General features: G+C 39.3%; 1 protein-coding gene and 1 long non-coding RNA gene across 2 annotated transcripts in view; both read left to right on the top strand.

Moving 5' to 3' along the window:
- Positions 1 to 2,257, top strand: part of LOC143858386 (callose synthase 5-like) — a 36,667-nt gene extending 34,410 nt beyond the window's left edge. Inside the window, exons 39-42 of the mRNA XM_077369024.1 lie at positions 331 to 1,128; positions 1,303 to 1,353; positions 1,487 to 1,672; positions 2,027 to 2,257. Of these exons, the coding sequence (XP_077225139.1) occupies positions 331 to 1,128; positions 1,303 to 1,353; positions 1,487 to 1,672; positions 2,027 to 2,257 (1,266 nt within the window). The remainder of the gene's footprint in view (positions 1 to 330; positions 1,129 to 1,302; positions 1,354 to 1,486; positions 1,673 to 2,026) is intronic.
- A 6,677-nt stretch (positions 2,258 to 8,934) lies between these two features.
- Positions 8,935 to 11,621, top strand: LOC143858784 (uncharacterized). The gene is made up of 2 exons (XR_013239040.1): positions 8,935 to 9,504; positions 11,380 to 11,621. It is a non-coding gene; the product is annotated as an uncharacterized LOC143858784 (long non-coding RNA).
- Positions 11,622 to 14,709: the final 3,088 nt, after the last annotated feature.

The raw sequence follows: 14,709 nt of genomic DNA, 5'->3' as shown, positions 1-14,709 counted from the left end.
TTAGGATATTATCTGCTAGAAAAGGGTTGATACTAAAACCAGTTGAATTGAAATCCAGTCAAATTAAAAAAAATCTGAATAAAAAATAAACTCAAATAAAACATCCAAAATGCTGTGTGTATTAGATATGAGGCGGATTAGGAAAAATGTGAAAATGTATATTTTCTATTTTAACGAAAAATCGTCATGAATGGAATAAAAAGGGAATCGTAGGCTTCTTCAGCCAATTTACTGGGTGATTTCGTTTATATGGCAGAAACATCAATTTTATCAATGGTGTTTTTTTTTGTTCTCTCAAACCATCCTAATCGTCTCATCTGTCCTGTGCAGATGGTTGTCATTACAGTTTATGTTTACTTGTATGGGAAACTCTACCTGTCATTGAGTGGATTAGAGTTTGCAATCGTTAAAAGTGCACGCTCTAGAGGAAATGATCCTCTGCAGGCAGCTATGGCATCCCAGTCCCTTGTTCAGGTAGGCTTTTTGATGGCCTTACCAATGGTGATGGAGATTGGACTGGAAAGAGGATTCAGAAGTGCACTGGGTGACATAATCATCATGCAGCTTCAACTATGTGCTGTTTTTTTCACATTTTCTCTTGGAACAAAGACCCATTATTTTGGTCGCACAGTCTTGCATGGTGGGGCCAAGTACAGAGCCACTGGGCGAGGTTTCGTGGTTCGGCATGAAAAGTTTGCAGAGAATTATAGGATGTATTCAAGGAGCCATTTCGTGAAAGGGCTGGAGTTGATGATATTGCTAATAGTGTATGCGATCTATGGAGCTGCGGCAACTGACATAACTGCTTATATACTTCTTTCATTTTCAATGTGGTTCTTGGTGGTTTCTTGGTTGTTTGCACCCTTTCTTTTTAATCCTTCAGGCTTTGAGTGGCAGAAGATAGTGGAGGATTGGGAGGATTGGACTAAGTGGATAAGCAGCCGGGGTGGTATTGGTGTGCCCGCAAACAAAAGCTGGGAGTCTTGGTGGGAAGAGGAACAAGAGCACTTGCAGTACACTGGATTCTCGGGACGCTTCTGGGAGATTGTTCTTTCACTTCGTTTCTTTCTCTATCAGTATGGAATTGTGTACCACCTTCATGTGGCCAACGGTGAAAAAAGTATCATCGTAAGTAACTCAGCCCTGTTACTCTGTCTTTTCCCTTGTCATGTTATTTTCTTGTCTTAATTGTTGTAATAAAAGATGGCATATATTAACATCATCATCATTATCATCGACTTCTCGGTGATTGTTCTTTCTCTTAACGGACTTCTCAAGCTATTACTTTGATTCCATAAACAGGTTTACGGTCTGTCATGGCTCGTCATTGTTGCTGTCATGCTTATCTTAAAGGTTTGTTCTCTGTTCAACTGCAAACCTTAAAGTTCAATACTAGAATTCCATGTTAAAAATTCTGGAATAATATTGGTTTCACATGATTAGTTTTACTAGTGTTCTAAATATGATTTGAGACGTTTTACTGCAGGTGGTGTCTATGGGTGGGAAGAAGTTCAGTGCAGATTTTCAGCTGATGTTCAGACTTCTCAAGCTATTCCTCTTTCTTGGGTCTTTGGGAACTATCGGCATCCTCTTCACATTCCTTAATCTTACAGTCGGTGACATCTTCGTGAGCCTTCTGGCCTTCATGCCAACAGGATGGGCACTATTGCAGGTAATTTCTTCTTTGCGAGGCTCTTATAAAAAGATTGCACGTCATTATCAGAACAGGAGGGTAGTTGATTTATTTGGGTTTTCTGACCTCTTATCTGTGTATTGTTGAAACAACATTGGTATTATTAATAGGATCATACATTCATTTGCTGTAAGCATTATTTAAAAACTCCCCAAGTTAATCATAAACTCGCCCGAGTGGACTCTAGGTGAAGCTCATGGATATTATCGTACCATATCTAAGAGTTAGTCTATTTATTGCTTATTGTAGGAAGATATTGTGCAATGCATGGTTCTATCAATTCAAACGATTTCTTCTAGAAATTTTGAAAATCCATATTATGTTGGTGAGCAGATAGCACAGGCATGCAAGCCAGTGATGAAGGCTCTAGGATTGTGGGGTTCTGTCAAAGCTCTTGCAAGGGGATATGAATACATGATGGCACTCGTGATTTTCGTCCCAGTAGCCTTTCTTTCGTGGTTCCCATTTGCTTCAGAGTTCCAGACCAGATTACTGTACAATCAGGCATTCAGTCGTGGCCTGCAGATTTCACGAATTCTAGCTGGTGGGAAGAAGCAGAACTAAAAAAGGAGACAAGGGATGTCATGTTTTTCAAGAGAATGCAGATGTTGCTAACCAGAGCGGAACACATCATGTGTATTGTATGTGGTCTTCGTTTCTCTTTTGAAGCTTTATTGTAACCTGCAACATAGATTCTGGATGTTATATATGATCTATATAAATCCCGACCATTATTCGATAAATAGCTAAATTTTACGCACATATGTAAGATGTATATCATGTTGTTGACTCTCATCTTCCTCTAATATTTCTGTTTTATTGAAAAAGAATTGATGCACAACGAAGAAAAAGCAATGACTATGTCTCGATAGCATAGATCTTCTTGGGAAAGCTTTCTCCTCGATTACTTTCATAGAAACCTGTTGTAACTGTTAGGTTCAATAAATATGAAAATAACTTTTCTTGGACAAGTATTTTTTTTGGTTTTTGAGAAATAACGATTTTATTGCATGAACGCATAGTCAATACAAGGGGACAAGGAGTCCTGGAAATGAGTATGTCATTACATGCAAGGAAGATAAAGGAAAAAACCCTATATACAAGGGTGGTCTCAACTGAGTGAGTCGTGGTCAACGCCCTCCTTTGCAAGGATGTCCGCTCTTTCGTTGGCAGACCGCCACTTGTGAGCTATTGACAGGCGTAACATGGCCACCAAATCCCGAATCTCGTCGATTTTGTTGGCCAATCTCCATGGCCCAGCTTTCTTGTTAAGGGCCCATGCTATAGCTAGTGGAATCACCTGTTTGGAAAAGTATCTCTCCTGTTTGGATGCTTGTTATCTATAAAAGAAGATGAATAATATGGTTGGTGGCGGCCAAATGTAGGTTATTATTGAGTAACTTATACGTTAGGAAAAAACAACAATGAACCCTACATGTACACTGATTGGTGATCCAGTAGTACGGCTAAGATGGAGGTCCAAGGGCCAATGTCTAAAAGCTCATTGGACTCACGGATACAGAGATACAGTAAAGTCAAAACCTGTTGAGACCCACATGCATAAAAAATTAGTTATATAATAGTGGGGCCTATGGAGGGTCGAATGATCAGACCCAGAACTCTCTTGACCAAGTGCTGGCTCCTTCGTCTTTCTTAGGCTGTGTTTGGTTGCATAAAATCCCGGCAGCCTGTGTTTGGGATTTCATTTGGTTTCCACATTCTCATTGTTGGTTTCTCCCATTGGTATTACGCTCAATTACCATATCATTTTCTTTTGCGAAATGTTATCAGCACAACCATATTTTGATATTTGCACAAACCAAGCTGTCTTTTCTTCTTTACATTGCTGGTGAGAGCTGTTTGGCAAATGTAATAATATCTTGACAGCTCTTTAATAAGTACTAAAAGACAAGGGGAGTGATAAATCGACTCCTATATATCTTAAATCGACTTCCCATGTGTCTATCTCTCTCCGGGTTAGAGAGAGATAGACACATGGGAAGTCGATTTAAGATACTTGGGAGTCGATTTATCACTGCCCAAAGACAATAATCATCACTATTTTCTTTTTTTCACTATTGTTATTTTTATGTGGACTAAAGTGAAAAGCGCCCTGCAAAAGTATACGCAACAAGTATACCCTAGGACGCCCCCATCCGACCCATGCAATAAAAATGCATTCATTATTAATTTATTTTTACATGTTCACATACAATTATAAATCACTTTGATTATGTGGATCCAATGGGGACACTCTTCACTTCAGCATTTCTTTGTTTTTATTTATATTTTTGATTGGCTATTTTTAGGGAAATGATACCACCCCCCCCCCAAAAAAACACAAACACCAACGTTATTCGATAAGTTTTATAGGCAGAGAAAAAAAAAACGTTAAAGGGGAGTGAATTTATCCTCTAGCAATGAACCATTCTCATGGAAGCCGTTATTTCCTAAGTTTTATAGGCAGAGAAAATATGTTAAAGGGGATGAATTTATCCTCAAGCAATGAACCATTCTCACGTAAACCGTTATTTGCTAAGTTTTAAAGGCAGAGAAAAAACGTTAATAGGGTGAATTTATCCTCAAGCAATGAACCATTCTAACGAAACCGTTGGGGAGGGGGGATTTTATCCATTTAGGGGGGATATCATTTCCCCTATTTTATTATATCTTTAATTATATTACTAATGAATGTGGGTAAAGGAACAGCCTATATATTGCATCTGCTGCTGTGGTCCGACATGCGACTTCTGCATGAGCATCATCTTATGTTGCTGCCCCAAGAGAATCAATTGAATGATATATGAACCTCGCCACAACCATCATTTCTTTATTTTTCCTCTTTTTGGTATTAAGAATGAAGGGGTTGTGGGACATCTTCTTTGAATTTGATGCATTTGCTTATCATTCTTCCTAGCTGTATCATCTGCATTGGGCTGGCCCTCAATTGATATGGACCCCTCTTTGGTGTGATCATTTTAGATTGGCCATATTCTACTCGCATTACACCTAGGAGTGCAACTCAGGTCAATTTTTGGGAATTCGGGTTGAGCTTTTACCTTAAAATTGGGTCGGGTTCGGGTTGATTCCAAATTCATATTTGAGCAAAACCTCAACCCGACCGACCCAAGTTGCAGCCCTAATTACACCGAGGATGTGCGGAAGGGTAAAATGGTCTTCATACATGTTGGGAAAGTTTAGATCAAAAGTGGGGTGGATCAGAAGTTTCATCATTAAACTGACCACATTCCATATTTTTCTCTATTAGTCCCAAGTTAGCCTAATCTAAGTGAGACATAGTCTTGGCCTAAGGCAAGAAAGAGAATAAGACTGATAAGAAGAAAGCGAGTACAAGTGTGCAAGAGGAACTTAAATTACTTCTCAAGTAAGAATGCTTACAAGTTGAAGTTCAAAGGTCAAATAAAAATGGGGAGCTCATCTTTATTTACAAGCTTCCTCGTATGCCAAATTGCCAATGCTCTTGATCACGTCACTTTGCAATCATCTAACCGGTAAGCCTACCCTAGAATCTTTTAGACTTGCTACAAATAAGAATGCTTACAAGTTGATTTGTTCAAAGGTGAATTAATAATAGTGAGCTCATCTTTATTTACAAGCTTCCTCTTATACCAATGGTCTTGATCGTGTCACTTGGCAATCATCTAACCATCAGACCTATCCTATAATCTTCTAGATTTGCTTGAAAACTATACTTTTATTTGTAGAAAGAGGACGATAATAATTTAAAAATCTTATAAATATTTACATGACTACATATTTCTAGGTCTTCTAAGTTTTATACTATCTTAGACTTTCTTAATATTCTTAAATCATCGAGGCTTGTGTTGGTCTTCTTCTAGACATATAGAATGAGATCATGAGGGACAAATTGTTTCCGGATGACATAGGCCCACTAAAATATTATCCATGAGTCGACTCTGTCATGGAAAACAACAACAAAAAGAATCAACGTTGGCTGCTATCACTAAACTCCAAATCTGAACAGAAATAGGCTCTAGAGCACACAACACGGTCAAAATCCCTTCAGCACGAGTGGCTCATGCGTTCATTGAGCCCGGGTCTGCGTTAACTATTAAGCCTGTGCCTGTCCATTCCTTTCAAGCGCCCTTAGACTTGTGACGCTTAACGACTTCATGTTGGCTCCGCGCTCTATTCGGCCTTCTACTGAGAGGCCGCGGGAGTCAACTCTATCTCATCCTCACCCCTCGACTTAGGAATAGATGGTTCCTAACCGTTGGATGAGTGACACATGGCATGACCTTATCCATTTGTTGGTTCCATGGAGTCTGCAAAAAGGGGTTAGAGTCCTCATTTGTAAGCATCCTTAGAATTGTAAGCCTCTTTGAGTAAGAAGAGACACTTCCTGCACTGCTTCTTTTGTCATGGCAGGCAAGCGGGTTATCAGGATGTAGTCAAGGAGGTAGGCTTAGAGGCAGCAATTAAGGTAGAGGGAAGATTGGTCAGGACCAAGAGAAGGTTCGCGCCATTCAAGAGTGGAAAGTCCCAGAGAAAGTAACCTAACATTTGAACCCTCAAAAGCCTTTAACACAGATATTGGCTTCCACTAACTTGGAAAGACTAGAGTGATTCGGTTGGGAAGTGGAGCTGAAGATCAAAAATGGAGAGAGAGAGAGAGAGGGTAAGGTTAATCCCTTGCATGTCAAAAACAGAAGGCAACTCGTTCCGCCCCTTGAAATTTTGAATCTCGAATTGTATTCCCATGAAAAAAATGTTTAAAATGTCACCTAATCATTCGTATCTTTGTTGCGAAGTCTATAAATCACCTTTGCATCTCGTAGTAGGGGATGGCACATTTGCTTCATATGGTCACTTTATATTATTCTCCTGAGCCTTATGGATGAAGGGGAGAGTCTAGCTCATGAGAAGTTCCTTTCTTTATAAATCCCATGTCTTTATTTGAGATAAGAAAACCAAACCTTTCTTCCGCAAACCTTGATAAAATTCAAAGGCACCTCCTCCTACCTGGGAGGCCACCACTTCGCTTCCATGGAACACATTCCTCCTTATTGAAGGTATATAGAGACAATCCTTTAATATTAGATATCCGCCCACCTCTGATCTACTCATCATCTCATCTGACGCGAAGCAAAAAGAAAGGTCCCCCTTCCCAAATTGACTATTTCTTCCTCTTTTAGAGGTTTTCCAGAAATGTCTGCGATCAAGCCCCTTTGATGTACACACTGCTGCCTCAGATTTTTCCATTGGTGGGGTGTTGATGCAAGAGGACCATCCTATTGCATTCAAGAGCTGCCTCTTTTCAATGCTGAGATTGTAGTGAGCGTTGCATGAGCTATCTATTCAATCGGAGATGGCGAGCGGAATGCACCTTTTATCATAGGCAATGACATGACGCGATCCGGCTTGCTTGGCTTGACTTTCCCTTTTGCAAACTTTATTGCATGAGGGGAAAATAGAGAATAAGTGTTACGAACCTAGATCGGATCACAACAAATTTGATCTTCTCGGAGGGAAGATCGGCCTCTTGACCCACTTCGAGGGAAGGGTCGTCCTCCTTTGTGCACAAGACACTGTTTTGAAACAATTTTCTTCATTCATCAAAAAGTCCGCATACATGAAATTTATAGAAAATCTCTAATCTAATTAACCCTTATCAATAACCATAGTTTGAAATTTTGGTTCCGATACCGGTTTCAGACCACCCGGAAATCGAAATTTCGGCCGAAATACTGTGAAACAAAGAAAACAGTATTTTATTTTATATAAATTTCGGCCAATTTTGGTCGAAATTTCGGTAAAATATTAAAATAATTCAAAAAAAGGTTTTTTGGGTGAAATTTCTGAAAAAAACTAAATTTCGGCCGAAATAAAATACTGTTTCGGGTAAGTGTGATTTCGGTGTCGGTCTCCACTGAAATCCGAAATTTCGGTCCGAAAGCTTGAAATTTTGGTCGAAATTTAAAACCATGTCAATAACACTCCTACTTATCCAAAACAACTAGAAAGGAAATCCCAAAAGCAACAAAATCTAAACAAACTTATTTCTTCCAAATGGGCACGTAACATTCCTCCCCCCATGAAATCAACCTTGTCCCCAAGGTTGGATTATTGGGGGGGGGGAAATTATTCCACCGGGACCCCAAATCGTATTGGCCATGATTTTGTTGAGCAACAGATCTGACGTTGGACTTCCACCTTCAAAAACAACGATCGTGAACCGTTGAACTCCACCTTTAAAATATCTTGTGATCAAATTGGAAAAGAAATATGATTTTTTATTGCGGCACATTGAAGCGATGGAATGATTGAAAGGGCCGACAAAATCAAGATGAGCCATGGCATGGCGTTCCACGAAATCATCTTCGTCGGCATCAATTTGCACACTTTTCAGATGTAGCTTTCTTTCTTCTCGCATTTCCTTGATCAGCGTGCTTATTTTAATCCGGCCTTCTGAAAATTGTTGTTGTTCTTCGATAAATTTTGAAAAAATCTTACAAAAATCGTCACGCAAAGAATCCCAAATCTCACAACCCATGGCGCAGGATTGACGGCTCTGGTACTACTTGTTACAAACCTAGATCGGATCGCAACGGATTTGATCTTCTCGGAGGGAATAATGGCCTCTTTGACCCACTTCTAGGGAAGGCTCGTCCTCCTTTGTGTGCAAAACACTGTTTTGAAACAATTTTCTTCATTCATCAAAAAGTCTGCATACATGAAATTTATAGAAAATCTCTAATCTAACTAACCCTTATCAATAACACTCCTACTTATCCAAACAACTAGAAAGGAAATCCCAAAAGTAACAAAATCTAAACAAACTTATTTCTTCCAAGTGGGCACGTAACAATAAGGTAAACTAGGGTCAGTACAAGACATAGAGAAAAGATAAAATCTTTGATGCCATCATGTATTGAGTTGCAAAAACGTCTGGATATGTATTACCATTGGGCTACTATGCATATTGGTCTCTATTTTCTCTATCACGTCACTTTTGGGTGTGGTGGAACCCATAATTAGTGTAGCCAAGAAGAAAGTTGTAATAAATCTCTCTCTCTCTCTCTCTCTCTCTCTCTCCAGAGGTGCGACTCGGGTCAGGTTCGACTGGGTTGTGTGGCCAACCCTAGCCCAATCCGAGATACCATTCTCTCAACCCTAACCTAACCAAACCTAACCTCAGCCTTGGGTCAAAGATAGTCAACCCTAAACCAACCCGCTTCTAAATCTCTCAACCATAACCCAACTTGTCAAACCCTTTTTTTCAAAATCGAGGAGGGTTGGGTTGGGGTTAACCTAGGTCCAAACAAAAAAACATATAAAAAAACAAAACATAACCCTAAGAAACCATGATAAAATTAGAGGACTGAGGTCGGGTTCTGATTGGAAGAGGTGAGGTTGCCCAAGGCCTCAACCCTGACGGCCTAACCCAACTACTTGAAATTAACTATGGTTGGCTTTTCCCAACCCAACGCGAGGAAATGCCTACCCAACCCGAGCCCCACCCAAGTCAAGCCCCACCCGAGTTGTACCTATCTCTCTCTTTCATCCAGCTGTCGAAAAGCTGGTGAAGGAATTCTTATCCGGAGCCTTGGATTCCAAAAATTGTTCTTATAAGAAGGCCCTTCAGGTCCAATGTCTTTGTCCTCTTTGCTTAATACTTTAGCTGTTCCTAAAGTTTCCTTGTTTCTGATCATTTGATCCGAGAAGGAAAAAAAGAGAGATAGGAAAATGGATGCTCCTTCATACCAAGAGATATCTTACATGGATCACGTCCAAAAACGCCGAGAAGAGAAAGGATGCCTCTATGCATGGTCATTCTCTATCTCTTTTTTTTAATTATGCCATCTTTACATGAATTTTTTTTTGTCCTGTTCAATTTTTGGTGAAAAACCCAAAGAAAAGTATCCTGTTTTTTTTTTTTTTTTAACTTTTTGGGAAATTTTATCTCGAGTGGTATACTCAGGAAAAGATCACCTCAATTTTTAACTTAATTATACACTGTACTTTGGTATATTGTAGATGATCAGAGTGGTATCACCTTCCATGTGTGCTCTCTCTGTTGATCGTAGTCATGAAGGTCATGTTTGGCTGCCATGAAAAATTATTCCATGGAATATAAGAAAAAGATAATTCCTCATCTCTCTCTCCACTTCGTAATCTAATATTCCATGAAAAATCCCCAAGGTTTCCAAACTTGACCGATGAGTATTGAAAATAGCAGGAAAAAGATTTTCCAGTTTCCCGTTTGCTTTGTTTTTCTTCCGGTTGACTCCATTCCCAAAAATGGTCCCTTTCATGTAAACTGTTAGGATCCATGTAGAACTCACCATTAAAAGCTAGCCTTAAGGGAAGGGTGACCAAGTCCTTATAGGTACTTCCACATCCATTCACTTTTCCGATATGAGACGTTACCCGAAATCTTCCCTTCCCTGAGAGATTTTCTCTATCCTCAAGGGTAAAGTGGGGTTTTAGCGAGAGAGTTTCTCCGAGGGTACACTGGGTTACCCTGCCTCACTGCCTCAGCTCTGATACCACTTGTTGATACCACTTGTTATGACCAAAGAGGAACTCACCATTAATACCGTGGAGGGTGCCCTAGTCGTTAATCATAGGCCCTTCCATATCCATTCACTTTTCCATTGCGGGATCCTTTGCTTTCGTGTGGAACCCCCAACACTGGATTGATTCACAGGGAGAAACCCTACCAGAACAAGCAGGATAAACACCATCATTTCCTTTTTCTTTCTTTCCACTCTTATGATTATTTTTATTATTATTATTTAATTACATTTGGTGGGTATTTGTTGAAGTATAAATGATTAAATAACACCAACTCGAGTAGCTTAAGCTTTTTGAGTTATTGGTTGTTTCACAAGTGTTGAAGTATAAATGATTAAATAACACAACTCTAATAGTTTAACCTTTTGGAGTTAGTTGTTTCACATGGTATTATAGCAATTGCCTAGGTTAAGTTTTGGGTTTAAAACCCAACAACTCCTTGATATTAAAAATCCATGTGTACGGCCAACCCAAAAGAGGTGTCACTCATGAGAGGATGAGTGTTGAAGTATAGATGTAAAGCTTTTAGCCTAATTGGTAGGGCTGCAAGTCGAGCCGGGTTTTACCCGACCCGCATCGACCCGACCCGAAAATAGCCTGGGTTGGGTTCAGGTTTCATGGGTTTCGGGTCAAGCCGGGTTGAGCTTTCAAAAGCCCGCATGAATCTCGGGTCGAGCCGGGTTTGAAGGGGCCCGACCCGAGTTACATAAGTTATAGTATGTACATTTTTTTCTATTGTTAGTTAAAAAGTTCAAAGTGAAAACCCACTCACCCACCGTTATTGTGTGTGAGTGTAATTTATGCTTCTATGAGTTGAGTTGATTCAAGTGATTGATTCAACATTGATTGTAATTACAACATTGTTTGATTCAAGTGTAATGTGAGTGTAATTTCTGCTTCTATGAGTTGAGTTGCCTTGCCAAACAAGAATTTTCCTTAAAAAATTGCGTCAACGTGAAAAAACCCGACCCGACCCGAGATATTTCTAGGGTAGGGTTGGGTTCTCCAAAACCCGACCCGCCCGACCTGAGTTGCAGCCCTACTAATTGGTTGTTTCACTACCTTTAATCATGTTGTTGCTATTATTAATGAATATGGATGTTTGATGAAATGAAATAAATTTGCAGCCTGTTCGCCGCATGTTGCTGCTGTTGCTGTTTCGAGACATGCGAGTGCTGTTTGGACATCCTCTGCTGTTGCTGCCCTTAGACTCTAATTTTTTGTTTATCACAAATAAATGAATTATATTGTGGGGACGTTTTTTTTCTGTTTGTTTGTTATTTAATTTCTCTTCGATGAACTAATGTTTTGTATTTTCACTTTTGCGAGCTATATCATGCAACATTGATTGATATGAATTATACTCTTATACCGTGTTTTGATTGCTCGAAACCGGAATAGGAATAGCCATCCTATTCCGATTTCCATATAAGGTTAATGGGAAAAAAAAATATTTGAGAAAAATCAAATAAAAATTTCATTCTGATCGGGGCGGAATCAGAATATCACCTCTTATGCTGATGCTGCTCTAGTTTTAGGAAACCAGTTAAACCACCTTTGAGAAAATTGTATTTCGAGCGTCTGATATTGGCACTACCATGTTTTGATAATGGGCCAAACTCACTTTGTCGTTCCTTTTTTAATTGGCTGCTAAGAGCTTTTTAGGAATTATGTTAGCTTTTGACAGTTGGTTAAATAATAGAAGGCATTGTGAGTTCGTCCCATTATCAAGACATGGTAGTGCCAATATCAGTAGCCTATATAGAAGTGTTACAGAGATTCAGAGAGGAGGAGGCTACAATACAAAGTTGGTAGAAATGTTACATCAACTCTAAAATAATTTTCAAACGCCAAGTACACGGAATGACTAAATTGCACATCTGAAAGACAAAGTCGAATTCTAGACAACCCTTCTTAGCATTGAACAAGGAATGATCAACTTGGCTAAAAAATTTTGTCGACTGAAAAGGGCATGTTTGCCAACCATGAAAAATTATTCTATGGGAAGTTCATGGGTTCAATTGTGACAAATGAACTGAGGAGGAAGGTGGAGAGGGCACGACAGGAGAGAGCACAAGAAATCAATAACGCACGTAACCATTTTTCATCGATTTCCATAATACTACTAATCTAAAAACTAGGGCTGCACAACAAAACCGATAAACTGAACCGGGCCATTCGGTTCGGTTTGGTTTTTATATCTACCGGTTCGGTCACGGTTACGATTTTCACAAAACCGATCCAATCGGTTCGGTTCATGGTTCAGAAAATATTAATCCACAAAACCGAACCGAACCGCAATTGATATGAAAATCGAACCGAACAGGTTCAGATATCTCTTTTTAGTATTTTTTGCCGTTCAACTTCAAACTTCAAACGGTTCGTCCATTATCCCCAAAATCAAATGGTCCAAAGTTGTCCATTATCCCCAAAATCAAACGGTTCGTCCGCTAGTAATCCATTATGTCTTTTTCTATTTATGACTACCCATTACTTATAGGTAAAATGCAGATAAACCGTGAACCGAACCAAACTGAACCGGTCAAAACCGGTTCGGTTTGGTTTGGTTCAACTGCCAATCGGTTCTGTTACGGTTTGGAAAAAATCCAAACCGATGGGATCGGTTCAAGAAATTCCCTTAAACCGAACCATGTGCAGCCCTACTAAAAACCATAGGAATTGGAGTAAGCAAAGTATGGAGGATACTTATGTCTCTTACCATTGTCAAGGTTGTATGTTCCACCCTCTTTGTGACTCATTTTAGATTTACATATTCCTACTAGAGGACTATCTTCAAATCCCATGCTTTTGTAGTTATTGCTGAAACTCTTTGTACTCTTCTTCAAAGTCCACCACTCTACTTCCAACCTTCTGATCAAACATCTCAACCAAAATTTAATTTTCATAAAAAAAAGTTCTATTATGATTTGCCTTCTGATCAAACATCTCAACCAAAATTTAATTTTCATAAAAAAAAGTTCTATTATGATTTGCGAATCATGCCCATGCATAACAAAAAAAAATCATAAATAAAAAGGGAAGTGTTATCAGCACTAGTGTATTTTGATGATCGCACTCCTCACTTTATTAAAAGTACGGTATGGCCCGTACCATAGGATGATCCAAACCGTCCATTAGATGGGCCACAGCCTAAATAGGTTGTGCCCCAAAAATCATTTCCATGGGTTAATCCTAACCCTCCGATCTGAATGTCAGAGGGTTGATCCTAACCCTCTATAGATCCGAGGGTTAGGATCAACATGTGGAAATGATTTTTGGGGCACAACCTATTTAGGCTGTGGCCCATCTAATGAACGGTTTGGATCATCCTATTGAGCGGGCAATACTGTACTTTTAATAAAGTGGGGAGTGTGATCATCAAAATACACTAGTGCTGAAAACATTTCCCAATAAAAATTGTATACTTTACCTAAACTGCAAAAACATCAAAATGAACACACTAGAGCAAGAAGGAAGATCATCTGGTCAATTCCTTGACATGACCGTAGTGGTATGAGAGCAAGGTTTCACCACAATCTGATTTTTCTTCTTCCCATTCAGGAAGTAAGCCTTCATCATTTCCGTTACATCTTCACTTCTCTATCATATAATGCTATTCTCTTATTTTTTTAATTCAAAAAGTTCGGTTTGTGCACTATGGGCGTTCTCAAGTGCCATTGGGATTGCTGACTCTAATGAGGTGGAAGTAAGAGTTGTTCATCGAGGCATAAAGTTGATTGATCAAAATGTTATAGATAAGGTTACGTCTCTTCCTCATCCTCGGTGGTTTGCACAAACGCTTGATGAAATCATGGACAGAGTAGAGGGATCTTCCATTTCTTTCTGTCATGTTAGAAGATCAGCGAACAGTGAGACGGATAGGCTAGCGAGGGAGGGAGCCTCTAGGGTGGAAATGAAGTTCCTCCCCGATGTGGATTGTCCTGTTCTTTTTCTTTTTCTTTTCCTTTTCCCATGATTTGGTTTTTCTTGTTCTTTTCATGTAGTGATGGGGGACAACTAGTCCCTTGCATCCTATTGTATGGTTGATCTTAATCCACAAAGTTTTCTTTTTCAAAAAAAATTGGAACCTTATTACATGGAAACAAAAAATGATATGTAAAAGAAAGATCAAATACGAAAGCTGAATGTTAATTTGGCTCAGAACTTCACTCATTAGGATGGGATCACGGTGAAAGCTCCCATGAAATTCACTGTGATAATCAAGTAGCAATTCACATCACCTCTAATCCTCTGTTCCATGAGAAAGCAAGGCAATCTTGGTGCGCTTTCTTAAATATGAAGGTCAACCTCTCGACATCCTTATAAAAGCAATGAGAAGGAATAGACTTCATGGTATTGTTATGAAAGCAGGGCAAGAATTCATCAATGTTCCAATTTAAGGGAGAGTTATGACTTACGAGAGAGAGTAGGGAAATAACATTTTTGTCTCCTTCATT

The sequence above is a fragment of the Tasmannia lanceolata genome, unplaced genomic scaffold (genome assembly GCF_043159265.1).
Source record: "Tasmannia lanceolata isolate RefF3 unplaced genomic scaffold, GAP_Taslan_0.1 ptg000026l, whole genome shotgun sequence".
NCBI classification, from domain to species: Eukaryota; Viridiplantae; Streptophyta; class Magnoliopsida; order Canellales; family Winteraceae; genus Tasmannia; species Tasmannia lanceolata.
This window is presented reverse-complemented; position numbering and strand designations above follow the sequence as displayed.